The sequence below is a fragment of the Mesoplodon bidens genome (assembly GCF_964165515.1).
Source record: "Mesoplodon bidens genome assembly, chromosome: 1".
In the NCBI taxonomy this organism is placed as follows: Eukaryota; Metazoa; Chordata; class Mammalia; order Artiodactyla; family Ziphiidae; genus Mesoplodon; species Mesoplodon bidens.
Window position 1 is genome coordinate 31358283 of NC_138176.1, and position 27941 is coordinate 31386223.

Consider the following 27941-nt stretch of genomic DNA (forward strand, 5'->3'; position numbering starts at 1 on the left):
GCAGTTATTATTGTCGTCCCCATTTCCAGATAAGGAAACCGAGGCTCGGACTTGCCCAAAGTCAACAACTAGAGCCTAGAAGTAGAATCTCGGTAGAACCGAGCCTGAGACTCAGTCCCATTTACTCTAAACCCCAAGTTCCTGACCACTGTGTCACCTGCTCCCCTCAGGCTGCGCCCATTGCCTCTCCACAAACCCTCACCCCATCAGAGTGCCGACCCCACTGCCATCCAGTTTTCCTGGAGTGTTGGTGACACACCTGTCAGAGCTCAACTTCCATCCCCTTCCTTGATCTGGACTTAGAGACCCACCCGCCAGCCCGGACCATTTCTTCTGAGACCCAAATCAGGTCCTGTGATTCAGCAGAGAATGAAGGCGGCAGCTCCTGGAGAAAGAGACGTTCTTGGTTGAGTTTGGGCGTGAAATACTGGCAATCCCAGGGTCGTGCTCATGGCGCGGCAGGAGCGCAGGGCAGACCACGAGATCCCGGGTCAGCTCCAGGCCCCAAGACCCCGTGTTGAGGGTCAGCTCAGCACACAGGAGTGGGCACACGGCTTCCCAATCTCCTGAGGGCTGGGCTGGCCGTTTTCATAAGCCTCAGAGTCTCTTCTCTCAACTGAGAAGCCCTGCGTGTCCTCAGGAGAGGGGTCGCAGCTGCCCAAGCGCTCACCGTGCAGCAGGCGACCCGTCCACCTGTGGCCCCAACCTCCGCGGTAGGTGCCGCACCAGCCACCAGCCCTCCCTTCCCTCCTCTCTCCAGGGGTGGCCACGTACACGGACAAGTTGTTCAAGTTCCGCAATAACCGCTGGGAAGACATCCTGAGTGACGAGGTCAACGTGGCCCGCGGTGTGGCCAGCCTCTTTGCCGGGCGCTCTGTGGCCTGCGTGGACAGGAGGGTGAGTCCAGGGGTGCACGGGGGCCTGGGGAGAAGGGGGGCACACAACAATGTGTCGGCCAGGAGGAGAGCCCCAGGCATACGTCCCCGGACAGAGCATGGCTCCCGAGGGCAGAGCCCAAGGCCGCTCCCACAGGGCCTTACACATAGTAGGTGCTCACATAACACATAGTAGGTGCTCACATAACACATAGTAGGTGCTCACATACTTTCACATCCTTTCTCCCCTGAGGCCTTTCCAGCAACCAGCGGCTGTTACCATTGTGTCCACTGGACAGAGGAGGGCACTGAGCCCCAGCTTGGAGCAGGGACCTGCCTGAGGACCCAAAACAGATCGGTGGTGTGGCTCAGACGTGAATCAGAATCTCTCAGCTCTGAACCTCGTGTTCATTCATTCATTTATTCAACTCTTATTTATGAAGTGCCTACTATGTGCCAGGCAGTGCGCCATCAGGCCCCCTTCCCCCATAAGGATTTATGGAACAAATGAAGGCACAAGCAAAGTGGCTCGTGGGTGGGTGAGTGGAGGGTTGCCTGAATGTACAAGTACTTTAGTTAATCCATAGCTCCATCAATCCTTTCCCACCCGGCTAGTCCACCCGGCACACAGGTGCTCAACTCGGAGTGTGGGGGAGAAAGGCCGAGTGGGGAGGGCGGGAGCAGCTGCAGCCATCTGCCCTGTGGGGCGCCCACCCCCCACCCCCGGGCGTGCATCCCGGCCAACCCAGCCAGAGCCAGAGCGTGGAGTGGAGGTGATTTATCCCTCCTGTCACCTGCTTCCCTGCCGCCCCCTCCCTGGCTTTACGAAACAGTCCTCACTAAATCAGGGACCCAGCTGCTGCCCAGCTTCCATGGGAGCATCTCTGGCCCCCATTCTGGGGACAGGCACAAGGGGGCCAGCTCATTTCGGGACTGAGTTGGGGACTGAAATGGCACCGAGGGGATTGGGGATTCAGCGTGAATCTTCACAGCAGGGGCCTCCAGGCCTTGGGAGAAGGCAGGTGCCAGGTATAAATACTTATTTCTTATCAAGCTGGTGCTGGAAAGAGCACCAGGCTGGGCTGTGAAGCCACACTTGGCCCTGACCTGACCCTCCTGGTGGGAGGAAACCGGGAGGCGGCTCAGCGAGCGGCCCCAGGAACTGGGGGTTCTGGGGGGCACCAGGCCTGACCGTGCTGCTGCCGGGCCTCTTCCCGTGTCTCCTCCTGGCTTCCTGTCTCGCCCCTTCAGGACCAGGGCTGCCACATTTCGGCTAAGGCAGGAATCTTCTCAGCACTGGCGGGAGGGCCTGAAGGTTAATCACAAAGAGACTGGCTCTGTCCTAACAAGGTCATCTGAACACCAACGCACTTAACCACAGGAGGGAGGCACCGTGTGAAGTGCAAAAAGAGAAAGGAAAAAGAGTCACTTCTGCACGAAGCACAGGAGGCGGGCACTTAGCGGCTTGCTCACTCCCTACTCAGGCCCAGCCTCAGGGAACTAGAAAACGCCCACACAGCTGGTCTGCCACCAGGAGAGGGGCTACTTTCTGTGTCCAGCCACCACCTTGGCAACCCCTGAGGCCTGAGAACTGTGGAGAGGTCAATGCCAGTGTGGAAGTCGAGAGACAGGGATGCAGTGTGGTCTGGGAAAACACAAGAGCAATCATAATGTTAAGAATATAATATTAACATAACAAAACAATAATAATATAATAATAGCTAACGCTTGTTAAACTGGCCACGTGCCAAGCTCTGTGCTAAGTGGTTTCCAGGTACCATCTTACTGAATCCTCAAAGTAAGCCTATGAGGTACATGTTATCATTATCCCCATTTTACAGATAGGGAAACTAAGGCTTCTAGCAGTAAGCTACCTGATCTTGGTCACAACAGTAAGTGTCAGGCAAAGGCAGGAATTGAGCCCTGCCTGGCTGAAAATAATCTGATGCCTTTTACCTCCCTGCTGCCCTGCCTCTGGGTAAACCCGTATCAGATACACATTTCTAACCCCAGGTTCTATTACAACGTCTGACCTACTCCTTCCTCAGCCCCACAACCCCTACCTGGGGCCTGGTAGCATACCTGCTCTGGACTAGCAGCATCAGCATTGTTAGAAATGCAAATTCTCAGGTCCTACCCCACTCCACCCTCCAGACCTACCAATCAGAGCCCCTGGGGGTGGGGCCCCGCAGCCTGGGTTTCATCTAGGCCCAAAGGTGACTCTGACTTATGCTAAAGCTTGACAGCTTCGCACCAGGTAATAGCCTCAACCCCTACGGTGTGTGCCGTTCTCTCCCGCTCCCCTCGCAGCCCTCATCCGTTCTCTGTCCCAAGCCTGGGACACCTCTGCCCTTCATCTTCAGGTGCCTCATCACTCATCCACCTTTCTGGATCCAGCTCAAAGCCGATCTCTTACAAGAAGCGTTCCCTGATCGATAATGATTATGCCTCATGTTTATATAGCATTTTTATCTTTTCAAAGACCTTTCACATGCGTTGTCTCAGTTCATCTTCTCAGCAACTCTGCCAGGAAGCAGGGGGGTTATGATTCCCACTTAACACGTGAGGAGATACGGCCAAAGTGGGTGAGGGACCTGCCCAAGGGCACAGAGCCAGTTAGGGGCAGAGCTGTGACTAGGATCCAGACTGACAGCCCCAGACCAGTGGTTCTCAAAGTGTGGTTCCTGAAACAGCAGCACCAGCTTCACCTGGGAACTTGTTAGGAATGCAGATTCTTGGGGCTTCCTGAATCAGAAACTCTGGGGGTAGGACCCAACATCCATGTTTTCATAAGCCCCCCAGGTGATTCTGAGGTTGGCTACAGGGTGAGACGCACTGCCCTGGACCCAAAGCTGCAGAAACACCTTCCTTCCCCTGGAACTAGCTCCCCCTCCCAGAATTATTGTGGTCAAGTTCACATGTGAATTTCTGCAGTCTTCTATAACTGTAATACATCTATGTTTTTCTGTCAACCCAATACACTGAAGTAAGGAACTAGGTATAACTGAATTTTATAAATATCCTAATTTCTAGCAGAGTGCATTTCAGTTCATCTGGGCTTAATTGCCCATTTGTCGATGAGATTGCTAACAGCTGGTAGGGTCAGGAAGCGTCACGGTGGTGGTGCACTTTCCCCTTTGTCCCCATTCATTCTCTCTTCATCCAGCCATTCTACACGCATATACCAAGTTCGTGTGATGGGCAAGAACCTTTCAAAGTTCTCCCCTAATCACAAAACCATGCTGTAAAGCAGTGCAACTCAAGCTTCATTTTTGTGTAGAGATCACTGGGGATCTTGTGGCAATGCAGGTTCTGATTCAGCAGGTCTGGGCTGGAGCCTGAGAGTCTGTATTTCTAACATGCTCCCAGATGACATGGATGCTGCTGGTCCAGGGACCACTTTGAGTAACAAGATTTGTAAAGCATCGATTCCCGGGTAGCAGGCTAGAGACTCAGGGAACCAAAAATGAAGGGGCCGAGAAGTCTTTACAGAACAGGTTGGCCACCTCCAGCGTCCTCCCCCGACAAGCCCCGCCTTGCTTTGACATTCTGACAGCATTGAACGAACTGTTTGTGGCTTCCCGACATTCATCACTCTCTGTCTCATCTCTGCCTGGAAGGTTCTTTCCCCTGCACTTCACCTGGCCAAGACTTCTCTTAGAAAGCCTTTTCTGAACTCCCCATGGCTAGGTGCCCTTCCTCTGGGTTAAGAGCCCCTCTTCTGTGCACCCAGGAAACCCTGTACACACTCAATCAGACATATAATTGTTGATGCGTCTGCTTCCGCCAGGAGACCCTGAGCTCCTTCCTTGGCTTCACCCACCTGTTAGACCCAAGTGGCTCTTAATCAGTTTCCCCAAAGAAAATGGTCCCAAAGAAGGGATAAAGTGACCAGTTAGGTGAGAGGGGGCTCTCACGGGACCATTGGATGAGAAATAGAAGAAAGCAAAGAGGGCTGAAAAGAGGCGGGTGACAGTACACTTTGCTCTCTTAAATTCAGCTGTTTTTCCTGGGTTTTGTGTTTATAGCCTCCTTCGGTTTTTTTTTTTTTTTTTACTTTTATTTTTTATTTAAGTATAGTTGATTTACAATGTTGTGCTAGTTTCAGGTGTACAGCAAAGTGATTCAATTATACATACATATATATCTATTTTTTTAAGATTCTTTTCTCTTATAGGTTATTACAAAATACTGAGTATAGTTCCCTGTGCTATACAGCAGGTCCTTGTCGGCTTCCTTTAAACTAGACTATAGGCAACCTAAGGACAAAGACTTGGTCTTAAGTACATTTACACCCCAGCACCTTGCACATCGTTAGAGCTCAAGAAATATGTACTGTCTGGTTAATTGGAGGGAAATGCTTCAAGGGATAAGAGGAAAGCTAGAAAACTGATTGAGAAATTGTGTGGATCTCCTGGGGGAAAGAAGGCATCCATTGAAGAAATAGCACCATTATAATAACAGGCAGGAAAGAATCTTTCATCGGCCGTGTCTTGGACTAGAGAAGAGAATGCCTACAGCAAGGAGCTGGTGCCCAGGGCTTCTCCTGAATGCAAAGGGGAAAATATACATACATATTTGAGACAGTGTTATAAAGGCAGAAGCAATATACTATTTCTTTCTGGTAACGTGGGAAAAACAAGGGGGTGGAAGTGGGAAGGAGGAGCCTGGTGTAGCCGAGCCTATCGAGCTACCCAAGTGGAGGAGTGAAGAAGTACAGGGTGGAGGTGGGGCAGGGAGATGGCTCACGAATTTGCTTGTCATCTTGGCTGGAGCGAGCTAGAATGGGAAAGCGAGACGGAGAATAATGGGAATTGGTAGATCAATCAATCAGCAAATATTTATTGAGCAGCTACCCCGGCTGGCAGCTGGAGAGAGCTCAGCTGGAGGAGAAGGCACATTAGAAAACTGTCTATAAAAAGGTGGTTGTGGAGGAGAGGGAGGGATGTTCTTCTGGAACAGGATGGAAGGAAAAGCGGGGCCGCTTTGCTGTAGGACTCTGGGGGTGTCGTGCACTTCATAGCCTCTATGAAAAGCACCTCTGGAGTTGTGTCGTGCAAGGTCATGCACGCCAGACCCCAGGAGCAGAGACCGAACCTGTGAAAGAGCTATGGTCCTGCGAGAGGAGTGGGGGAGCTGCTCTCTGCCCCCACCCCGGCCCCGCTCCGTGGTCCTGCTCACCTACCCTCCTTCCCTTCCTCCTCAGGGCTCCGGACGCTACTCCATCTACATCGCCAATTACGCCTATGGTAATGTGGGCCCTGACGCCCTCATTGAAATGGATCCGGAGGCCAGTGACCTCTCCCAAGGCATTCTGGCGCTCAGAGACGTCGCTGCTGAGGCTGGGGTCAGCAAATACACAGGTAGGCGGAGTGACATGGGGGGCTGTGAGCTGGAGGGGCTGGGGGCTGGAACCCTGCAAGGCTGAGTCTAATACATCAGAGACCACCGGAGAGGGTGGGTTTGGGTCCCTGGGGAGGGAGGATGAAGGCTTTATTCCATCCCACCACCCATAGACGGCTTCTTCCCACGCGACCTCTCCAGATGATGAGACATCTGGCAGGGGTGGGCTTTGTGGGGGGAGGGGGGGCGCCCAGTGGTTGACGTCAGACATAGCCAAGAACATCACCACCTCTTCCTCTCCTTGGAACCTCTTGCCCCATTCCCTGCTGTAACCCAAATGATGGGTGAACAGGTTCTGTAGGAGAAAACTGACAAATCACAGAGGCCAAGATTTAAAGCATTCTTTATTGCCAAACAGCAGATGAAATTATTTACCTACGCATAAGCGGCCAGGAATTGAGTGCTAAATCCCTAAGCTTCAGCTGGGTCCCGTCTCAGATAACTGAGCTCAAAGAATTGTGTTCTTGTTCCAAAGCCTCTACAGCACTTTTTTTGAAGTCACGCTCCCCGCACGTCTTTCTGGATGGGGGACCTATTGTCTGAGTCTCTGACAGGGAGATCGTTCTAGGGAAGGCTGTTTTTCTAATTCCAGCACGGCTGCTGACTAAACTCTGATAATCTGCCAATAGACTGCTGATGGCAGAGCAATCCAGTTCCTGTTTACGGTGCCAAAAATCAGGAAGCCAGCGGTGTACACAGCTTCTCACGTGAACTCTGGCCTCACTCACACCCAACCTGCACTTTGGGTGTAGAAATTCCCTCAGTGGTTGACCTTCCCGATATATCCATCCCAATTTGCACTACAGACTTCCAAGTGGCAGCTGGCCTGGATCCAAATTTGGGGGCTGGAAGGATCCTTGAAGGGTCATTTGGGCCATCCCCCTGCCTCCAGACACCTGGGTGGTGGCATCCTCTCAAAGTCCTACCCAGAAAGGGTTGTCACAGCCTCCCCTGAGTTGACCATGCCTTTCTCCAGCCAGCTCTCCACCTCAGTGAGAGGGAGAGATTGATGTTGACCTGTCTGACAAAGTTTGTGGGAACAAATGGCTAGACAATAAAACAGTTTGCACAGCTCAAGCTCCATCAGAATGCGCGAGAGCTCTGCCTGGGAACGTGCAGCAGAGAGGCTGAATGTCAGCAATAAACCATGTTTTCCTGGGAAAAAGAATAAACATGCAGGAGCTTCAGCCTCGACTTGTGCAGACAATTTTTCGGAACAGTTCCCAGTTCTATGCACTGGGCTGGTTTGGCAATTACGTGCCTTGATCTGCAGGAGAAGGAGGGTAGACTGGGGAGCTGAAGCACTTGAAAATGATGAGCTGGAAGGGAGGCAAGGTCTGGGAGCAAGGGTTATACACAGAATCAAAGAATTCAGAAGGCTGGGGCTGGGTGTGAGCATAAAGAGGACACTGTTCACTCTGGTGGGGCTGGCAGAAGGGCTGGCAGGAACCAGGGACGGGGAAGGAAGGGAACAAGAGGAGACCACTGAGGAGCACAGGGTGGGGATAGGGGCCCCAGCCAACTGTGCCAGGCTGTGCAGGCAGGCCGGGGCAGCTGGCATGCCCAGAGGACACGTTAGAGCAGCTTTGGCTGACAAGAACCTATTTGGCCCACCAAGTTACTATTCTGTCTGCCCGCCTTCCCCAGCCCACCCTTCCCCTGCCCTCCAAGCCCCCCCAACGCTACCGTGCAGCCCCCGCCGTCACTCTGTTCACAACACGTGGACATCTGGCTGGAAAACTAGCCCAGAGCAACCTCCTGAGCCCCAGGAATGGACCCCAAATGTAAGGGCCACCACCAGAGCCCGGCCTGATTGCCGAGGCTCTGCCACGTGGCCAGTGCTCAGCTCCAGGCTGGTGCCCTGGGGCCTGGGGAGGGGGGAGAGACGCAGGCAGTGAGGGAAGCAAGCCATGGCCAGATGTGCAGTCAGAGAGCTGCAGGTCCCCGGAGCCAAGGCACACAACACCCATCTGCCAGACAGACCCTGGAAAACCTCCTGTTTGCAAAAGAACAAATCGAGGTCCAGAGAGGAGAAGAGACTTGCCCAAGGTCACACAGGAGGTTTGCAGAGAAACTAGCACTTAGAGCCCCGGCCCCTGATGCCTAAACTGCCACAACCAGCTGACCTTTCTGATGACCAACAGCTTGAGAATCCTGCTCCAGCCTGCAAGACAGAAGGGGTCGGTGAAAGAGGAAGGGGCACGACCACCGAAAACTCAGCCCCCGGGATTGGCCCTCCGGACTTTAATTGCGGCTCCCGGTTTTTTTGTGTTTTTGTTTTTGTTTTTGTTTTTTTGGCTGAAACAGCTGCCTGGCCTGGGCTGCTCAGGGCAGCAGGGGGTTGGCCCGGGCATCCGGGTCGGCAGGCCGGGTAATGGCGAAGCCCGCACCGGGCTGTCCGGCTCCGCGGGAGGAGCGGGGGAGGCATCTTGTCCAGACTCTGGATTCTGCCGGCGGCCGCCGCTCTACTGGGTCACAGTGCCATCTAGCGGCCAGCGCGCCCGCTCTCGGGGGACTCGAGGGCCCCTGGAGCGTGGCGCAGTCAGAGCCGCTGGTGCAGAGCTGAGCAGAGGGAAGGCCACTCCCCCATGGTTCCTGGTTCTCCAATCCCCCAGCTGCCTGCAGTCTCTTGGAGCCTGAACTGCCCTGCATGGGAATCCTGAGAACTAGTTCTCCCCATGAGAGAGCCAGGCAGGAACTCAAGGTGGGGGAAGGTGGGGACCAAAAAGTTTGCACTGCTTCTCTGGCCCCGAATGATCTCAGGAACGTCCCATAGCCTCTCTGAGGACCTTGAACTAGCCGTCGAGCAGAGCTGCTAAGTGGACAGGATCTGGAGCCAGAGTACTGGGTGCAGATCCTGCCTCCACCATGTCCTCCTGCCCAGGCAGCAGTGGGCAACTTAACCTCTCTGGGCCTCAGTTTTCTCACCTGAAAAATGGGGGTATTAAAGGAGATAAACATAGAGTATGCCTGGCACAGGGCCTAGCACACAGGCAGTACCCACCGAGTGTAGCAGACATCAACACCCTCCTCTGAGGTTCTGAAGGAAGGATGCCAGGACCCTCTGCTGGGCATCTCCTGGGTGAAGGGAAGCACAAAGCAAGCAGGACTAACCCCTGCCCTGGAGGTATTCTGCATGTGTCTCCTGGCATGTCCTCCAGTCCTGGGCACAGGCGTGGGCATCTTCAGCCCTATTCCCACTGGAATCCATCTCTCTTCCCTTCTTCACTCTGGACCCTGCCTCCCCCTGGCCTCTACTTCCTCCCCAGGAGCTCTGCAATTTGGCCTCACCCTTTTAGGGAGCATCTGTCCAGGCTGCAAGGTGGTGATTAAAGAAGGCTTAAAAGAAATTTGGAAAGAAAATGAAGGTGGATTTATGATATTGGGTGGGGAGTTTTGCTGTTGGCTGGGAGCAGTGTAGAACAAAGCAGAGGGCAGATCTGATTTATAGGAAGTCATTATTGGAGGAGACAGAGATGCCTAAAGCCCAGCTGAGGCCTTCTGGAGGACCCCTACCAGCCGCTCCAGAGAGGTGACCCGGGGCGGCAGAGTGGGGGCCTCAGAGTCTCCCGGGTTCCCAGGCAGTGCTGGCCTTTCAGTGGGAGTGCAACCAGACCTGTCAGCTGGGGACAGGCAGGGCTAGAGTGACAGGCTCCTCAGCCAGGGCCCGGGACCCCCTGGGAGTACAACCACAGGCCCGCCAAAGCCCCAGGAAACACAGAGTGTCAGAAGCATAAGATGATTGACAGGGAGGGACATCACTTTTTATTCAAAGCAAACACAGATGTTATAGAATACAAATGCAATCTTGGTACACATTTTCTTCAGCTAAAACAAGAGAGTTTTTTTTCTTTTAATGTCAAGCCTATGGGCCTTACCAGGAGTACAGATCCCTCTTCTGCTGAGAGAGAACTTGAGTAGAAATGTTTGAGAGCATGCTGTGGGGAGAGAGTGGCTCTGGGGTCACTCAGACGTGGGTTTCAACTGTGATGCATTGCCTGCTGGCTGCAGTTATGCCTCCCTGAGCCTCGGTTTCCTCACCTAGAAAATGATGAGGTGAGGTGAATCGTGCATGATACCTAGTACACAGGACTGAACTGGAGCTATTCCTGCCCCTCCTTTTCCTGCCCTCTCTCATGAAACAGCTACTTCCAGCCCCCTCCCTGCCTCGGGGGGTGGGCACACAGAGAGGACCGACTTCCCTCCTGTACCCACCAGGTGCCCAAGGTTTGAAAATCCCCACCAGTGGACAAATGATGGAGCCTGTCCTCCTGCCACCCCATGTCCCTCAGTGTCCTGCAGGGACAGACCAGAGGAATTAGGGGTGAGTGGCAATGTCCTTGTCTGATACCCTCCACACCAGTACACTCGGAACCCTGCCCAGCATCTGGACCACTCTCAGAGGACCCGGGGGTAGCAACACCAGCACTAACACAGTATGATTCTGTGTTAGAATTTTCAGGAACTTTAGGCTGTTATCATCCCGCCCTTCTCACACTTCCTTCTCCAACACACACACACACACACACACACACACACACACACACACTGTCCATTCCTCCACCCCTGCGTGTTCCAGTGTTTTGCTATTCTTTTACAATATCTTGGATGCTCTCGGCAACCTGCAGGCCTTAGCATCCACTAGAATCATTAATCAGCAGAATAATCCCACAGGTCCAGTTTCCTTGTCTGACAGCCTCGCCGCGGAGCCCCCATGGTGCAGACTGTAGAGGGGCCCAGGAGGATGCACTGAAAAGTAGAGCTGGAAGGAGCCTTGCAGACCTTCTCATTCCCCAAGGTCCTCCCCTTCACGGAGGGAGACCAAGGCCTGGAGGGCACACTTCCCAAGTGCCTGCCTCCAGAGAAGGTGCAGGGGCCGGGCAGCCCCTAGAGGCCTTTCCTCAGCACCGCGAATCCCCTGCCTCTTCCTCCCGGGCCCTCTGCTGTACAGTTCCCGCAGCGTGCACCCGCCCCGCTCCCTGCAGCCTCTCTTTCCCTTCCCCACCCCCAAGCCCGAGGGCTGCCCTGATTTAGTCTAAGAGAGGGATTGTCTGCACCCTGATTGGACTTGGTTCTACATCTCCCAAGTGTAAGGGTTCAGAGGTTGAGGGGTGCAGTTCTTAAGGGTAAGCGAGGCTGCCCCGTGGGCTCAGGCCCACTGAGCGGATCAGAGGGGATGTCAGAATGTGGCAGGAGGAAGAGGGGGCCGTAGGGAAGCATTTTCCCTTGTCACCACCTCTTCCACCCTGCCTGGTGGGTGGAGTGAGAAGCCTTCAGGAAGGGCTGGGCAGGGAGCAGCATCCACACCCAACAGCAGAAGAAGGAGGCCTTTGAAGCTTGAAAGTGCTGGGAAAATAAAGGGATATTATTCACCCAACAGGTGGGAAATAGTCCCACTAATGACTCTGTGGCAGCTGACGTTTTCCAAGGTACCTTCCAAAAACCAGCTCACTTAATATTTATGACAGGGCTTCCCTGGTGGCGCAGTGGTTGAGAGTCCGCCTGCCGATGCAGGGGACACAGGTTCGTGCCCCGGTCCAGGAAGATCCCACATGCCACGGAGCGGCTGGGCCCGTGAGCCATGGCCGCTGAGCCTGCGCGTCCGGAGCCTGTGCTCCGCAGCGGGAGAGGCCACAACAGTGAGAGGCCTGTGTACCGCAAAAAAAAATGACAGCCTGGGAAGGGGCTATTATTATTATCAGTCTCGCATTATAGGTGAAAAACCAGATGGCCGGAAAGGTTCAGTGACATGCCCAAGGTCACACAGCTCGAATTTCCTGATCCCCAGTCTCTCCTACCAACCGGTGTGCCTCTCCAGCCCCAACTGGGGAACTGCTCGCCCCCAAAAGGATGTTCTTGCCTCAAGTATAAAAGAATTAATTGATGTAAAGTGGAGTTCAACTCCCTATTGGAACATCATTTTCCAGGGCTAAATAAGGATGCTCCTAACTGCCCCCGGTAGCCCCATGAGGTGTGTGCTAAACCTTAGGAGGCCAGGAGACAGGGTGGGTGTAACAGAGAAGACAGGGAGACTTAGGGGGAAGAGCTAGGGGAGGAGGGGAAGGTCCAGGTAGAAGATACTTGCGGAATAAGGGGCCTCTGTCATTGACCAGGCAGAGAGTGGGAGAGTCAGGCTACACTTAAGACGGATGGATTTTATTAGTTTGAAGGGAGCTAACATGATGGACCTGGAAGTAGAGTTTCCCCTGTGGTCTCAGCGAGGGGTGCAGGCACCTGGCTGTCCCTGCCTCAGACCCCCGTTTGGCCCTCCATCCTGAGGCTGCTGGGGCTCGTGCCCAAGAGGCTGGCTCCCCAACTGCCGACTCACCTGCTCCCCAACTGTGCAGCAAACTTGCCAAGAAAGAGTTGTGGGTAACATCTCTGTTATGGTCCAGTTGCCATGGCAATAAATTGTCACTAATTAGTAGTGTGGTTACCATGGCAATTTTCTAGTAATTACAGGTTACAAATGGTGCAAGGCTTCAACCCAACCCAATTAGTTAATTAGAAAGATTTAGAAATTTGTCCAAGAGGGAAATAACCTGCCTTGTAGAAAATGAAGGGAATGTGTCACAGCTTGGGAGCCAGAGGCAGAGAGGAAATTGGAGGACGCTGGAGCGGAGGAAGAAGGATGGAGTTGCGTGGCAGCAAGTCCCAGAGCCCCACCTGGAATTGCTGGGGGCCCAGACAAGACCGAGGGTTTCTCACCAAAGCCTGATCCTCGGCTGGAGTCTGGCAGGACCAGGGCAGGGACAGCTGCCAGCAGCCACTCAGCAGCACTCTTCGAATGGGCAGAAGAGGTGCCCAGGTTGTAGCCCAGCACCCTCCCTGCTGGCTTAGGAAAAGAAAGGTGTCTGAAAGCCTCCCGCCCTGCCCCACGCCTGGGCTCTCCTAATGAAGGCGCACTCCTGGGAGCATTGTGGATTCAGTGGCTCCATTTTTACAGAGGCTTGAGCTCTCCTTGAGAGCTAATTAGATTACCTGGGAGAAATCCGGGGGCACAGGGCCTAGTATGTGTTAACGAGGAGCCCCACCAGGAGAACAATGACTGCGGCAATGCCATTTGCCCCACTCTGGCCCCAAAGCCGGCCCCTGGTGGGCAAGCTCCACCTGCACAGGTGAGAAAGGCCCCATGATTTCCTCCAGGGACAAATCTCAGAGGACGGGAGGAGCCTGGGGACCAAAAGAACCTCCATCCCAAATTAGCACAGTGGAAACCTCTGCCCTGTCCAGAAGCGGGCTGGTGAGGCACCTGGCTCAGCATCACTCAGGTCTGCCTGAGTGCTCATTTATTTTTTTTAAAAATCACATTCTGGGTGCTCTAATAACTTCTCTCATTGGACTGAACAGCCCTTCAGAGCAGCACTTTCCAAACTTTACTGCTCACATAAACCCCCCAGGGGTCCTGTTTGGGTGGGTAGGGACCTGAGATTCTGCATTTCTAACAAGCCCACAGGTGATACACCTTAGTAGCAAGGTTGTAGGATTCACAAAGACCTTTAACATCATTTGATCCTCTTATTTTTCTCACCTCATTTGATTCTCTCAAAAACCCTGAAATAGAAAAGGAAGGCAGGTCACGCTATCTGCATTTTTCAGATGAGAAAAATGAGACTAAACGGGTAACGTAAATTGCCCAAGGTCACACAACTTGGAAAAAAACCAAGCTGGGACTAGAATCCATGTCCTGCTCCTGGTCAGGCTGTTTTCTACACCATACTTGGGGTAGGAGTGAGGCTGAGGGGAGGCTTTCAGGGCTTTATTTGAAACTCACTGGTTGGGGGTGGTTTGTTCAAGACACCTTACGGTTAGACTTGGTGACATGTCCACATTGACCTTGGGCATTTCAAACCCTAACGTAGAGCTGGCTTGCTTTCTTTCTTTCTTAAAAAATATACACCTTATTGGATTTTTTCTTTTCAAACTACAGAAGCAGTTCTTGTTACAATAAACCAAACAATACAAACATTCCCAAAAAAGGCCAATATACTGTCTCTCCTTCCCTCCCTAAATCCTACCCCATCAGGGCAGCCAATGTGAACAGCTCGGAGTGTGGCCTTCCCCACTCTTCCCCAAACTCAAAAACAAGTTTGCACAAACACATCTATTCAGAAATATCATTTGTTTTCCTTTTTCTAAAAAATAAAAATAAGATCACACAGTACCATTACTTGGCGAATTGCTTTTTCATTTAACAATATGTCATGGGCATTCCTCCAAGTCAATACACATGGATCTACACAGTCTTTTTAGTAGCTGCAGAATAGTCCGTCATATGGATGCACCGTAATCCATTCTGCATCGCTGTTGACGGACAGTCAGGTGCTCGCATTTGTTTCCTACATCAAGCAAAACAAAGTAAGCATCCCTGTACCTGTGGCTGGAACCTGTTTCTATAGGTCCTTAGAACAGGAACACACCCAGTATCTTGACCAGCATATGTGTGATCAGGGTAAGGCTGGGGGCTGTCACGGAATCTGTGACTTGATCAAAATGTTGCAGGTAGAGATGGGTTTAGGATTAGTGTAATTCGGCTACCAAAGGGAAGAGAAGGCTCTGTGTGGTGGCCTCTGTGTTCCTCAGCTCATGGAATCATTCCTTTGGCACAAAGTAACTCCATCTTCCTCCTCACTTGCCTCATCATCAGTGCAGTCACCCTCCACGTTGGTTTATGGAACCGTGAGCCCAGATCTGGGCTCCAGGAAGCATCTGGAATGTCGGAATCCGCCCCGCCCCGCCCCCCACCCCCACCTCTTCAGAGGCATCACCATAGCAGCGTCTCATGGGCCTCTGAGACGGCCCCCATCCTCCACGCGGGCCTGGGGCTTTGCTTCTTCTGCTTAGTGAGAGTCGCTGTCCTCTCCCAGGTGGCCGGGGCGTAAGCGTGGGCCCCATCCTCAGCAGCAGTGCCTCAGATATCTTCTGCGACAACGAGAACGGGCCCAACTTCCTCTTCCACAACCGGGGGGATGGCACTTTCGTGGATGCTGCGGCCAGTGCTGGTGAGTAAAACAGCCTCTGTCCTGTGACCCCCACCACCCTATAGGGGACTCTGGTGTGCCCTGCTCCCTCCAGGTCCCACAGGCCCCAGGGAGAGCAGGACAAGTCGTTGTCTGCACCGCACAGGGAAATGTTGCTTTTCACCTTTAATTCCACATCCCCGTGGTTCAGGACGCAGGGAATGTTTGTAGCTGGGGAGACAGCGTCTGGAACGCCTGACTGTTATCCATTCTCCAGCGACTGGGATTGGCCCGCGTCCCTCTGAGTCCTGCTTGTATCTCTCAGCACTGGTTTCCACTCTAAGCTGCCTCTCTCCATTTCCCCTCCCCACATCCATCTTAAACATTCAACTCAATCCAATAGCCATTTATTGAACCCGTGCTAAGTGCCAGGCTGGTGCTAAGAGCTGGGGACGCTGACCTGAATAAGGCTAAGATCACCCTACCCCACTCCCCCCACCCGCCCATACAAGGCACTGACATTTTAGAGGAGGAAACAGACAAATGAACGAATAGCTACAATATGAAGCAGAATAAAATCTACACAAAATAGTACCCCAGGCTCCCAGCTCTGCTCCCCTTCCTCCCTTTGTGTTCATCCATCATCTGCCTCAGGGCCTTTGCACCTGCCAATCCTCTCCACCTGAAGTGCCCTCTCCCCCTTCTCTATCTGCAAAACTTCTATTTATCCTTCAACACTCAGCTTAGATGTTATCTGTGAAACCTTTCCTGCCTCTTTCTGTGCCGCCTGGCAGAGATTGGCACTCCCTCCTCTGTATTCCCACTGCCTTTGCATGTACCGCTCACTCAGGCTCCTACATCACTATAATAATCTGTCTGTGTCTGCAAGGACTGGGACACATAATAAAAGTATGTGGACGTAATCAGTCTGCCCTTCAACCACTTCTCCCCACTCACTTCCTCCCCACCTTGCCAAGGAATGGGAGGTTTGATGTCTCCTTCTTGGTGGCGTAGGGACGAGCTCTGGCCTCCGGAAGAAGAGGTGAGCGGGGATGTAGACACATAGATCCAAGGTCCTACAAGCGCCAGCTGGGGCTGACAGCTAGCATCCAATCCCTGAGCAGGTACCAATCCATTTTCTGTGACTTACAAGTACCTGCCCTTCCAGCACTCTGCCCGGGAGTTCCCATTTTGAACACCCCACAAATGCACCCTTGCAGCCAGTCAGCTCCCCTGTTCTTCCCGGGCAAAGCTAAAGATGGAGGCAGCTCCCCGGCCTGTCCTCCCACCCAGCTCACCTGTTAAACGCTCCAGCAGCAAATTTTCTCATTGCTGAAAAATCACAAAATGAAGAGGAGGTGGTGGTGGAGAAAACCTAGAGGATTTGATAAGGTGTTAAAGAGACGGAAGCAGAGGTGAGTGAGCAAGTTAGATTGGGAGAAGGTATCAGACGGGAGGAGAGAGGAAAGGTGCGATGCCCGTAATTGAAAGTCAGAGTGATTGCAGGGGTTTAACAAGACATGTCAAGAGGGCATTCGTCACCCAAACAGATGCTGCTGTGAAGTGCGGCCTGGCACCGATTATTCTCGTGAAAGGGAACGAGCTCCTTGTCAAGGTGCCTCGTAGATAGGAGAGAAATGGGCCAACACAGAAGGCCACCGGCATTCGGGCTGGGGAGTTTTGCAGAGAATTAATGGGGTATTTCATCCTAGAGGTTGGAGGCTGTCCCCATGCCTTTGCAAACCCTCTTTCTCCAGCCTGGGTCTCCCTGCCTCTTCTCCCCCACCCCCACCCATCCTCCACATCCTCCCGATCCTCCCCTCCCCCAAGGGGATGCCCAGCCCCCAAGGTTCTCAGGGGGACCCCACCTTGCTTTCTGCTGGCCCCTATCCTCAGGATCTCCGCATTTGCAGCTGGCAAGAGCTCGCTGTGTCCTGGGTCTGTGATGCCCATCCCCCATCATATTGTCCTATCACCTGCCATCTCTGAGGGCCTGATGACCAATGGCAGTTTGTCCTCCAGAAGACTCAGCGTGGGTATTTAGAGCCGGCCTCCACTGCCTGTCAGCTCTGCACTTGACCTGAAGGATCATGTCTGCCTTGGGCAACCAGGAGGTCAGCCCATCCTCCGGGCAAAGCCACCCTCCTTCCTCTCCCCAGGATCAGCTCAGTCCCACTGGCCACTGGTAGATGCAGGGACAGCACAAACAGGTGACACTGGACCCACAAGCTTTCTTCCCAGATCTCACAAGGCACACTGTGCGTTTCTCGGTTGCATTTTCTCTGCTGTCACCGAAGTCCCTGGTCGCCTTCTGTCAAATTATTTATGTCTCTTCATTCATTCAGCAAGTATTTACAGAAAAATACCAGGTCACCACAGGCACTGAGATAGACTCTGTGGGAACACAGGTGAACAAGAAGACAGACCCTCACCTCATGGAGTGTAAGGTCTAGTAGGAAAACTGGACCCCACAAAGGAACATAACTGTACGTGTGATCAGCTCAATGGAGGAGAACGGGAGGCTGTCAGGATGAATAGCAGGGTGGGAGGGAGGGGCTTATTTTCATGGGAGTGGTCAGGGAAGGCTTCCTTGAGGAGGTGACATTACAGCTGAGAGCAGAAGAAAAACAAGGAGGCAAGTAACCAAGAGCCATGGCAAGAGCGTTCCAGAAGGAGAGACCAGCTTGAGCAAAAGCCCAGAAGCTGGAAAGAGCTTGGGTCATTTGAGAAACGAAAAGAACCCCGGGTGGCCGGTGCTTATGCAGAAGGGGGAAGAGTGGTACCAGTTAAAGACCAGATAAGGTGGGCAGGGGCCTTGTGCTCACCGGGCAGGAATTTGAACTTGACCCAAGAGTACTGGGGAAGCACTGAAATTTGAGCAAAAGAGTGATGATCAACTTAACGTATCCCAGTGTCAGGGGTGGCTGGGGAGGGCTTTAGTCCTCCAGAATCTCCACAAGTCTCCTTCCCCCAACCCATGCTGCCCCAAAACCGAGTAAAAATAGTACTTTCTGGGCAAGTGCAGCTTGAAGGCAAGTCTCTGGTTCTCTCTGCAGCCAGGTGGCTTCCCACCTTCTGCCCCTGTGGAGAGATCGGGACAGGATGAGGCTCACCCTCCCTTGCTGCTCTTCACGGGGCCCTGGCAAGGTGAGTGTTTGTGGAGCCTGCAGGGGGCGCTGCCCTGAGGGCGCCTGCCTTTCCTCCCCAGGTGTGGATGACCCCCACCAGCACGGGCGAGGTGTCGCCCTGGCCGACTTCAACCGTGATGGCAAAGTGGACATCGTCTATGGCAACTGGAATGGCCCCCACCGCCTGTATCTGCAGATGAGCGCCCATGGGAAGGTGCACTTTCGGGTAAGAAGGAGCCTCTGCCTCGCTCCCCTCTTTGTCATCTTGGGGATGCAGCCCCGCCTGTGCCTCCCACCAGGCTGAGTAGGGGCTTGTGGCTCTGCAGAGCCTGGGGGCGGGGTGGCCACAAGGAAGGTAACATCTGGGGGACGATGGGCTCCTGCCTGGGCTGCTGTGATGTCTGTAGTGCCCAGAGCACGGCTTTGGCAGAGGAGAGAGAGCAGCCTCCCAAGGTGCACGGCAGCAGGGCAAAGGCCTAGTGAGGTGGGCTTCTCTCTCTGGATCAGGAGCATTGTTCCCATAGCCTGGGCCTGAGCTTTTCAAATTGAGGCTCGGGCCCAGGGCACAGTGGGGCTGGGGGGACAGGGGAGGTTGAGGCCACAGGGCTCCCAACAGTTGCCCCTTCTGGACAAATGGCAGGTGGGGGACAAGGTAACCTTGAACCCCTCTCTGTGCCCCCTCCCTGAGCTATCAACAGTCTGTGACACCAAGAATTCTTCAGAAAGACTGTTTGGTGACAGTAAGGGATGTACCACCAGCCTAATGAACTTGAGTCTGGGCCTTTCTCAGGAGGGTGATGGAGAGCATGGTTAGAGCTGACCTCCGGGAGTCAGGGTGCTTCTGGAGGTACCTGGTCTTGCCAAAAGCCCCTGAGGAAGCAAGAAAGTGGTGGCATTTGCCAGAAGCTTGATGGTCCCAGGGGAGTCACCAGGGACCTTATGTCTGGGGGACTACCACAAGCCCCTCCCCTGTAGGCAGCCACCTTGGGGTGCTCAGGGCCAGCCACTCATTCCCTACAGAGGCTTGAGACCCAGGCTCTCTGGGTAAAAAAGCGGTACATCCTGAACACAAAGCAGCTGCTCCTGGGATCCTGGATGATTTCCATCTTTATTCAGCTTTTTCCTCTAACCCAGGTTCTCAACCAAGGGTGATTTTGTCCCTACCCCAGGACATTTGACAATGTCTGGGGACATTCTTGGTTACAAATGGGATAGAAGGTGCTACTGGCATCTAGTGTGCAGAGGACAGCCGTGCTGCTAAACATCCTACAATGCACCGGCTGGAATAATCCAGCCCCAAATGTCAACTAACTCTTCTGATAACCCAGCCCCAGAGCTCACAGGAGCAATAATAATAATAATAATAATAATAATAATAATAGAGACCCCATTTATCAAGTGCCTTCTGTGTGCCAGGAACTGTGCTAAGCATCTTACATACATTATCTTGGAAGCCCAGGCCTCCAGTGGGGCAACCCCAAGGGGCCTATGTAGGTTTCCATTAGAATAATAACAACTTCGAGATCCTGAGGTCTCTTTGTTACCAGCTCTCAAGGCCCTCTTCAGCCCACCCTGGACAACGGGCCAGGCTCCCAATCAGCTTCATCACTGTGTTGTTGGGGACAGCCTATTCCCCTGGGCAACCCAGAGTGGGCAGCTCATTCCTGTGGCCAGGGGAGAGGGCCTGAAGTAGGAGGCCCAGGGGCAGGGCCAGGGCAGAGAACCACTCCCAGAAACCCCAACTGTGCCCTTCCCAATTCTCTCCACGTGGACCCTGGGACTTAGACAGGCTCCTGGGTCTTTAAGGGACAAACCCACCCGGAATGGATATTCTACTGAGAAACAAAAGGTCACCCTCCACAGCTCTTCTATTTCAAAGGCAAGTTCCATAGGTGGGACACTTTGCCAGGTCCACCAAGGCCCTCTCAGCACTCTGAAGTCCCTGCTGGGCTGTCCTGGGTCTGGGGTCTCCTCGTGAGCCCTGGGCAGAGGTATCTGATACTGCAACCCCCCAAGGCAAATGTCTCAGAAAAAAAATCAAAAGACTCCCAAGAAACAAAGTAAGGTAATAAAGGCAGCAAAAACACAGCTAAAGGCCACCTCTGCCACCTTTCATGAGGCTGATATGGGCAAGGCCAGGACAGACTGCCAGGGATCCATCTGGTGCCCACTCTGTGCCAAGCGCTTTACATGCAGTGCTCACAACCTGGGCAGCTATTATTTATCCCCATGTTACCAATGAGGAAGGTGAGATCTGAGTGGTTAAGTAACCTGCCTGAGACCACACAGCTAGTCTGCAGAGAAGCCTGGATTTAAATGCACAGCACTGCCCAGTGTCCTCCCAGCCTCCACCTCTCACTGCAGAGGACAAAGGGCACGTACTAGGAAGGGCATAGCATCTGGAATCGGAGCCCTGGCGATGGCCCCCACTCATTAGCTATGACAGTGGGCAATTCCCCTTCCTCTCCAGGACTCAGTTACCTCACCTGTAAAATGGGAGTGCTCACATCAGCCCTGCCTCAAGTGACTGATGGGAGGGCCCCACGTGGTCCGGACCAGGGAACAGCAAGGTGCTTCACTGGTGTGAATTAGGACTGTTCCTCTTACCTCCTTGTTCTCCTACAAGCAGCCTGAACCTTATGTGATCCTAAACACAGCATACCTAGGGCCCTTACAGGGAAGGTGATAGAGGACGTGCTAGGTCAGGCTTTTATCTTTGAGCACACGCACACACACGGGGGTGGGGAGAGTGGGCCTCTAGGCCACCCCCATTGCCCCACGCATCTGTCCGCTGACCTGCAGCCCTCTCTCCTCCCAGGACATCGCCTCACCCAAGTTCTCCATGCCCTCTCCTGTCCGCACAGTCATCGCTGCTGACTTTGACAACGACCAGGAGCTGGAGATCTTCTTCAACAACTTCGCCCACCGCAGCTCCTCAGCCAACCGTCTCTTCCGGTAGATGCTTCAGCCTGGCTCATGGCTACTCAGCCTTCGTGGGTGTGGGTCAGGGAGCTCCAAGGGGAGGAAGGAGGAAGGTCCCCTGATGAAGGAGCATTAGAAGCTGGAAGGACAGGGATTGAGCAAGAGGCTGAGAGAATGGGGGATGGAAGGGTGAGGCGGGGAATCCTGGGCCTCCTGCTGTTGGGGGGGAAATGGTCAGGGGGACGTGCACAAAGTATGCCTAGAAGCCAGGCTCCACTCTACCACCCAAAGGGGTTCCAGAGCCAAATCTGTTTGGGTGCATCTGGATGAAGCAAAGACAGGCAGGTGTATTGACTACAGGACTTCTCAGAGCCTTTACCATGACCATGAGTATTTTTACTTCCCAAGAGGTGAATGGAGTATTCCAAATACATTTCACTACAAGACGCTTCTTTCAGAGATTTTTCTCTTGGGATTGGTGCTCTGCAAAACATCCTTTGGGAAATGCTGAACGAGACAATTAATGGTAGATGAGGGAACGGTAGACAAGAATGGAGGCAACTGAGCGCTGCATGCAGGGAGGAAAGGTTCGATTGTTCTCTAATTGGGGTCCAGAGACCACTGGCGTCAGAACCACCCAGAATGTTTATTTAAAGTACAGAATCCCTGGGCCCACCCTGGATCTCCTGAATCAGAATCTCAGGGGCTGAGGCCCAGGAATCTGTCTTTTTAACATGTACACTAGGCATCAGGTGATTCTTATCACACCAAAGTTTGAGAACTGCTGTTGGGGAACAAACCTCAGGACACATGCAGCCCTGGTTCCTGGCCTAAAACATGCTAATGGACCTCAGCACCAGGTGGCAAGAGGAGGGTGGGCCAGATCACCTGCTCAGTTCCCCAAGGCCCCCATCCCCTCCCCCAGAAGGGCCCTCAACTATTAATAAAAGGCGAGAGCTGTGACTAAGCGTGTTTTAAAATATAATTATTAACAAAGCATCAATCCCGACCAGCTGTAATCACCCCCTGAAGACACCAGATTTGCTAATTAGGTGCCTTGCAAAAAGCTTTTTCACAACTTCCAGATTAATTGCGGGAGATCAATTGCTCGTTAACAGAGACACTGCTTTCCTTCTCTGGCTAATAAAGTGCTCCCGGAGCACCAAGGAGTCTCTGTGGCCCGGGCACCCAGGCATCTCCTCTGCCTGTCTGGCCTCTGTCAAACCTCCCAGCCTCCCTCCCGCCACCCCAAGGACAGGCTGGCCCCGGGCTCTCTGCAGACAGGGTCACCATGTGGTCACCCTATGGGTTAGTGTGTTTGTTTCCGCACAGCATCAGTGGAAGACACTTCCCAGTTCCATGGCTGTGCCCCGAGTCCCTGTGGCAGATGGCTGGGTCTGGAGCTCGCAGCAGAGAATGTAGGGGCTACAGCTGGGGCCACCACTCAGCTGGCAACTCTGGAAGTTGAGCCCCTACCTGCCCCATACCAAGTGGGCTTGTCACGTGTCACCGAAGGAAACATGGTGGGCTCCTTGTAGGAGTCACCAGGGATGCAAAGCCTCGGTGTGTGTGAGTCTGCCGCCCCTTCAGTGATGCCTGGGAAACCAGGGAACTCATCACCCACTCCAGATGCTTAACAAGAGTGCAGAGGCCCTGTTAACAATGGCGGGATGACAGGCGTGAGCAGGGACTGTCCCAGGCCAGGCAGGATGTGTGTGGTAACACCACTTACACATCTAAACGTGCCTTGATCTGTTCCCATGGCTCCACCCTTCACACTCCCTCTTCTCTAGCTGCCGCCCTGTGTCCAGTCCTGCAGAGCAAGCTGTTGAAAATGCGAATCTGACCACACCCCTCTTCCACTTAAACCCCTTAGAAGCTCCCCACTACCTTCTCTTTGATACATCCCACAGGCTGGCTTTGTCCCCAGCCTTGTCACTCTCCACTCCCCAGTTTACACCTAAGGACCGGACACCCCAAGCTTTCGGTTCTGGGCTGTACCAGGCCTGCACCCCTCAGGCTGCCCACACCATCTGCCTCTCTCTCACTTCTGAGTGACACAGACTCACTCATCATTCTGGTTTCAGCTTTGTTGACCCTTCCTCCGAGAAGCCTGTCCTGGTTGCCCAAATCTGGGTGAGCTTGCCCAGCTCTGCCCTGGAACTTCTGGGCTTTACCCTTAGAAACTCCTAACTCCATTGTCACCTGAACCCAGGGATGTCTCTGCCCAGCCGTGACAGAGGTTGCAGGACACGAGTGGTTGAAGGGACTGTGGATGCTGCAGGCTGAGGCGGACACACACCTCCGGCAGGTGTGCACACACACAAAAGCACTGCCGGGCATGCTGCTCACTGCCCAGACCGCACACGTGGATGTGCTCAGCACAGACGCCCCGCGCGGACAGAGGACACCTCCCAGGGCGTGTGCTCAACCCTGCAGACACCTTGCAGTCCTGCCAGCACCCTCTGCCATCCAGCCACCAGAAGCTCCAGCTCAGGGGACCCTGGCTCCCTCCTGAAAGAAAGCATGGGCCACAGCACAGCCCTCTGGTGACTGATTTAAGCGACAGCCCCACCTGCAACCTCCCCTGTAAGGGGAGAGCGATACAGATCCTTCCTGGTCCTTTCTCCCCACCCCAGCCCCAAGATTGCTCCACACAGCCAGGACAGAGCGCCCAAGGCTGCGAGAATCTACCCAGTGAGAAAAATTAGAGAGGAAAGCTCAAGGCCATCATCAGCGTTCAGCTCAATGTGCAGAAAGAACAGGACTTTCACAGTGGACTTTTCTACAGGAAATATTACCATGATTCAGAGTTCAAAACAGACAAAACCCTAGCAGCCCAAAGGGACCCTTTCTTTCCTTTTGTCTCTGGATTCCTCCATGCACCCCCACGGACATGTCTGGAGCTTCCTGAGAGCCAGGCACTGTGTTAGATGCTGTGGGAGATACAAAGAAGAGTAATAATACACGGTCCCAGGCTGCAAAGAGTTCGCAGCCTAACTGAGGAGATAAGATGCAGTCATATAGAGCTTCAACACAAGGCAGAAAGTGATAAAGGCCAGGAAAGTGACAAAGGCAGAGCAGGAAGGCATTGCTTCTAGCAGGACGGTGGGGGAGGGCTTAGAGGAGGTGGCACTGGAGTAGGGGTGGAACCCTGCGTAGCATTCAGAACTCAGAAACCCAGGGCCGCTTGAAGGAAAGTGAAGGTCAGTTGAAGGTAGTTGCATCCCTGCCCCTTCTCCATCCATCAACTGCCCTTCCCCAGGCTGTCTATAATTCATCCATTAGAGAAGGAAAAATCAATATTTACCAACGTGAATTAAAACCCAAGAAAGGCGAAGGCAGGGTCTGTGAGCAGAGTGGCTCTGTCGGCATGCAGGTGGCAGCCCAAGTGCAGCAGGGTCTCAGGGTGCTCAGGGGCTGGAGAATGGAGCTAGTGGGCCTCGAGGTCCAGGGAGCCCCCTGGGGCTTTGCCAGCATGTTCTCATCCATGAACAGCCTGTCTCCTGTCCCGCAGCATCATCCGCAGGGAACACGGCGACCCCCTCATCGAGGAGCTCAATCCTGGCGACGCCTTGGAGCCTGAGGGCCGGGGCACAGGTGAGGGCACCTGAGGGCTCTGGCCTGCTTTCCCCTGTCTCAGTGCTGCCCTTAGCCTGGGAGGAGGGCGGGAGGGTGGTGCAGCCAGTCCCACAGCAGGGCTCATCCTATCCCTGCCTCTCTGAGGGCTGAGATCCTGGGGCAGGGGTGAGAGTGGGGGAGGAGGCCCTGGGAGTGCCAGGCAGGAAGCAGAGGAGGGGACGGTCCGTTCTCCCAGTCCCAGGGCTGCGGGGTCAGAGGCGTGGGATTCCACGGGCAGTAGCATCTCTGGTAATGCCCTGCCGGGAGGAGAGGCAAAGGAGTGGCTGGGCGTCCTGTCGTCTCACCCATCCTGGCACTCAGCCTGGTGTCAGAGAGAGAGCACTGGGTCAGGAGTCCCAAGACTCGGCCCTGCCATTGCTTCGCCTGTGGTCTGGGAAAAGGTGCTTCATCTTTTGGATCTTGTTCGCCACACCCATAAAATGGGGATAATTGCATCTGCCCTCCTCACGTCTCTGGGTTGTAGTGAGGACCAAAAGGAGACCAGGTATATGCAAACGCCCGATAGACTGACAAAAACTGTGCAAATATACAGGGCGTGTATAAAAGACCAGAAAGCAGCCCTCAGAGTCTGAATTATTTGCACCCATGCTTTCCTTCAAAAGTCCAGGGGGAGGAAATGGACCCCCTCTTCCATGAATGAGCGGCCATGGGAAAGGAGAGGAGCTTCAAGCTCCAGTCTTCGATCCCCAGCGCTGTGCTCTTGCCTCCCACACTCAGGGCGTGGACCTGGCACTGGTCAGGAGGCCCCCTCCCCTGTGGGTCTCCTGGCCGATGGACAGAGTGAAATCTGTGCTGTTGCAGGCGGTGTAGTGACAGACTTCGATGGAGACGGGATGCTGGACCTCATCTTGTCCCATGGAGAGTCCATGGCTCAGCCGCTGTCCGTCTTCCGGGGGAATCAGGTGTGCCTGGACCTGGGGACCCACGGGGCCCAGCCCAACGTGCTGAGCCTGGGCTGGATGAGGGCAAAGGAGCCCGGGATGCTTGCTTGACCAGCGTGGCAGGAAATGGATATCCCGGGCCCTGGAGGAAGCAAATTCCCAGCAGCACAGTGAACTCCCAAGAAGAGCTGCCTCCCAGAAGCCCTTTGCCCCTCAGCCTTCCACTGGCACTCCTCCAAAAACTGTTTTCCCCGAGTCTACTGGCTTTCCCTCCTCTTTTCCAGGGCTGCTCTTTGCAAACTTCAGCCAGTCTGTCTGCCTTGTTCACCCTCCCTGCCCGGCTCCCTCCTCCTCTCTTTCCTCTGCCCCTTTTCTTGTCCCCTTCTTTCTCCTTCTCTCCCTCTTACCCTCTCTCCCTGTTCCTTCTGCCCACCCCGCTGACGCCTGGGCCTGCCTTCCTCCCTCCCTGCAGGGCTTCAGCAACAACTGGCTGCGGGTGGTGCCGCGAACCCGGTTTGGGGCCTTCGCCAGGGGCGCTAAGGTTGTGCTCTACACCAAGAAGAGTGGGGCCCACCTGAGGATCATCGACGGGGGCTCAGGCTACCTGTGCGAGATGGAGCCCGTGGCACACTTTGGCTTGGGTGAGTCAGAGCTCGGGGCGGGGGGCGGTGGTGGGAGTGTGCAAGTGAGCTATTAGCGGGACAGTGGGTGCTGAAACTGCATCCCGAATCCCGGCGATATGCAGGGCTCACAGCCTGAGCATCTTCTAGATACCACGTTACTGTGACACCAGCTACTGGAGGCAACCCTGCTTTGAAGTGAACCTGAGCTCAGGAGGGAGGTTTTCATGCCCCACTCCTTGCTGGGGTCCGCATCCTGGTGCCTCTGTCGAATTAGTTCACCTTGGGGTCAGAGTATTTAATCCTCCATTTGTCCAAGGCTATGGCCTTGTTCTTCAAACAATGGCCTGCACCAAACCTATCCAAACCAGCTGCTTCCCTGGCCGCTTGGGTGTCGGTTCAGTGATTAAAATGTCTCACCAAACCCCTGGTGCCTTCTCTTGGCTAGAAGGCTTGGGGAAGGCATGCATGATCAGTGGGAGTGATGTCACCCCCGAGAGGGTGAAAATTGGTTCTTGGCTGGGGGTGGTATTAAAAAAATGCTAGTCTTTTATGTGTGTGTGTGTGTGCGCATGCATGTTTGTGTGTGTGTGTGTATATATATATATATATATACACATAAAAGACTAGCATTTTATATATATATACACACATACGTATGTATATATATATCTATATGCACATATATATGTATGTATATTACATATATGTGTGCACACATATATATAACATAACCAGATATACAGTATACCTGTGGTGTTAATAAAATATCACTATACACCTATTAGAACAGCTAAAGTAAAAAATAGTGACAAAACCAAATGCTGGCAAGGAAGTGGAAAAACTGGATCTCTCGTTCGTTCCTGGTACAGCTACTCCAGAAGATGGTTTGGCAGTTTCTTTTAAGACAAAAACTAAACTATACAACTATTATAAGACCCAGCAATTGCACTCCTGGGCATTTATCCCAGATGGATGAAAACTCATGTCCACACAAAAAACTATTCATGATCGTTCATAGTAGCTTTATCTGTAATAGCCCAGACTGGTAACGACCTTGATGTCCTTCAAAAGGTTAATGGTTTAACAAGCTGTGGTCCATCCACACCATGGAATATTACTCAACAATCAAAAGGAATAAACTATTGATACACACAGCAACTTGGATAGCTCTCATGGGCATTATGATGAGTGGAAAAAAAAAAGGCCAATCTCAGAAAGTCACATGCTGTTGATTCCATTTATATAATATTCTCAAAATGACAAAATTATAGAGATGGAAAATAGATCAGTAGTTGCTGGGAGCTAGAAATGGTGAAAAAGAGAGGGGTGGGTGTGAATTTAAAGGGATAGCCCCAGTGAGGTCTTTGTGGCGGTGGAGCAGTTCTGTGTTTTGATTGTGGTGGTAGTTGCACGAATCTACAGGTGCTCTGCCTAAGATACCTTATCCCATTCTCACCACAACAAGATGAATTAAGAATCATAAGCCCCATTTTACAGGTCAGGGAAC

The 27941-nt window shown here is 53.3% G+C and overlaps 1 protein-coding gene across 2 annotated transcripts in view; it reads left to right on the forward strand.

The window, feature by feature from the left end:
• The window catches only part of CRTAC1 (cartilage acidic protein 1), a 136711-nt gene that overhangs the window by 95457 nt on the left and 13313 nt on the right, over positions 1-27941 (forward strand). Inside the window, exons 4-11 of one of the 2 annotated variants that reach the window (XM_081243915.1) lie at positions 761-897; positions 6082-6238; positions 15146-15280; positions 18447-18592; positions 21185-21321; positions 24806-24888; positions 25732-25832; positions 26284-26452. In XM_081243915.1, coding sequence (XP_081100041.1) covers positions 761-897; positions 6082-6238; positions 15146-15280; positions 18447-18592; positions 21185-21321; positions 24806-24888; positions 25732-25832; positions 26284-26452 — 1065 coding nt within the window. The remainder of the gene's footprint in view (positions 1-760; positions 898-6081; positions 6239-15145; positions 15281-18446; positions 18593-21184; positions 21322-24805; positions 24889-25731; positions 25833-26283; positions 26453-27941) is intronic. The other variant, XM_081243916.1, reaches the window with a different exon arrangement.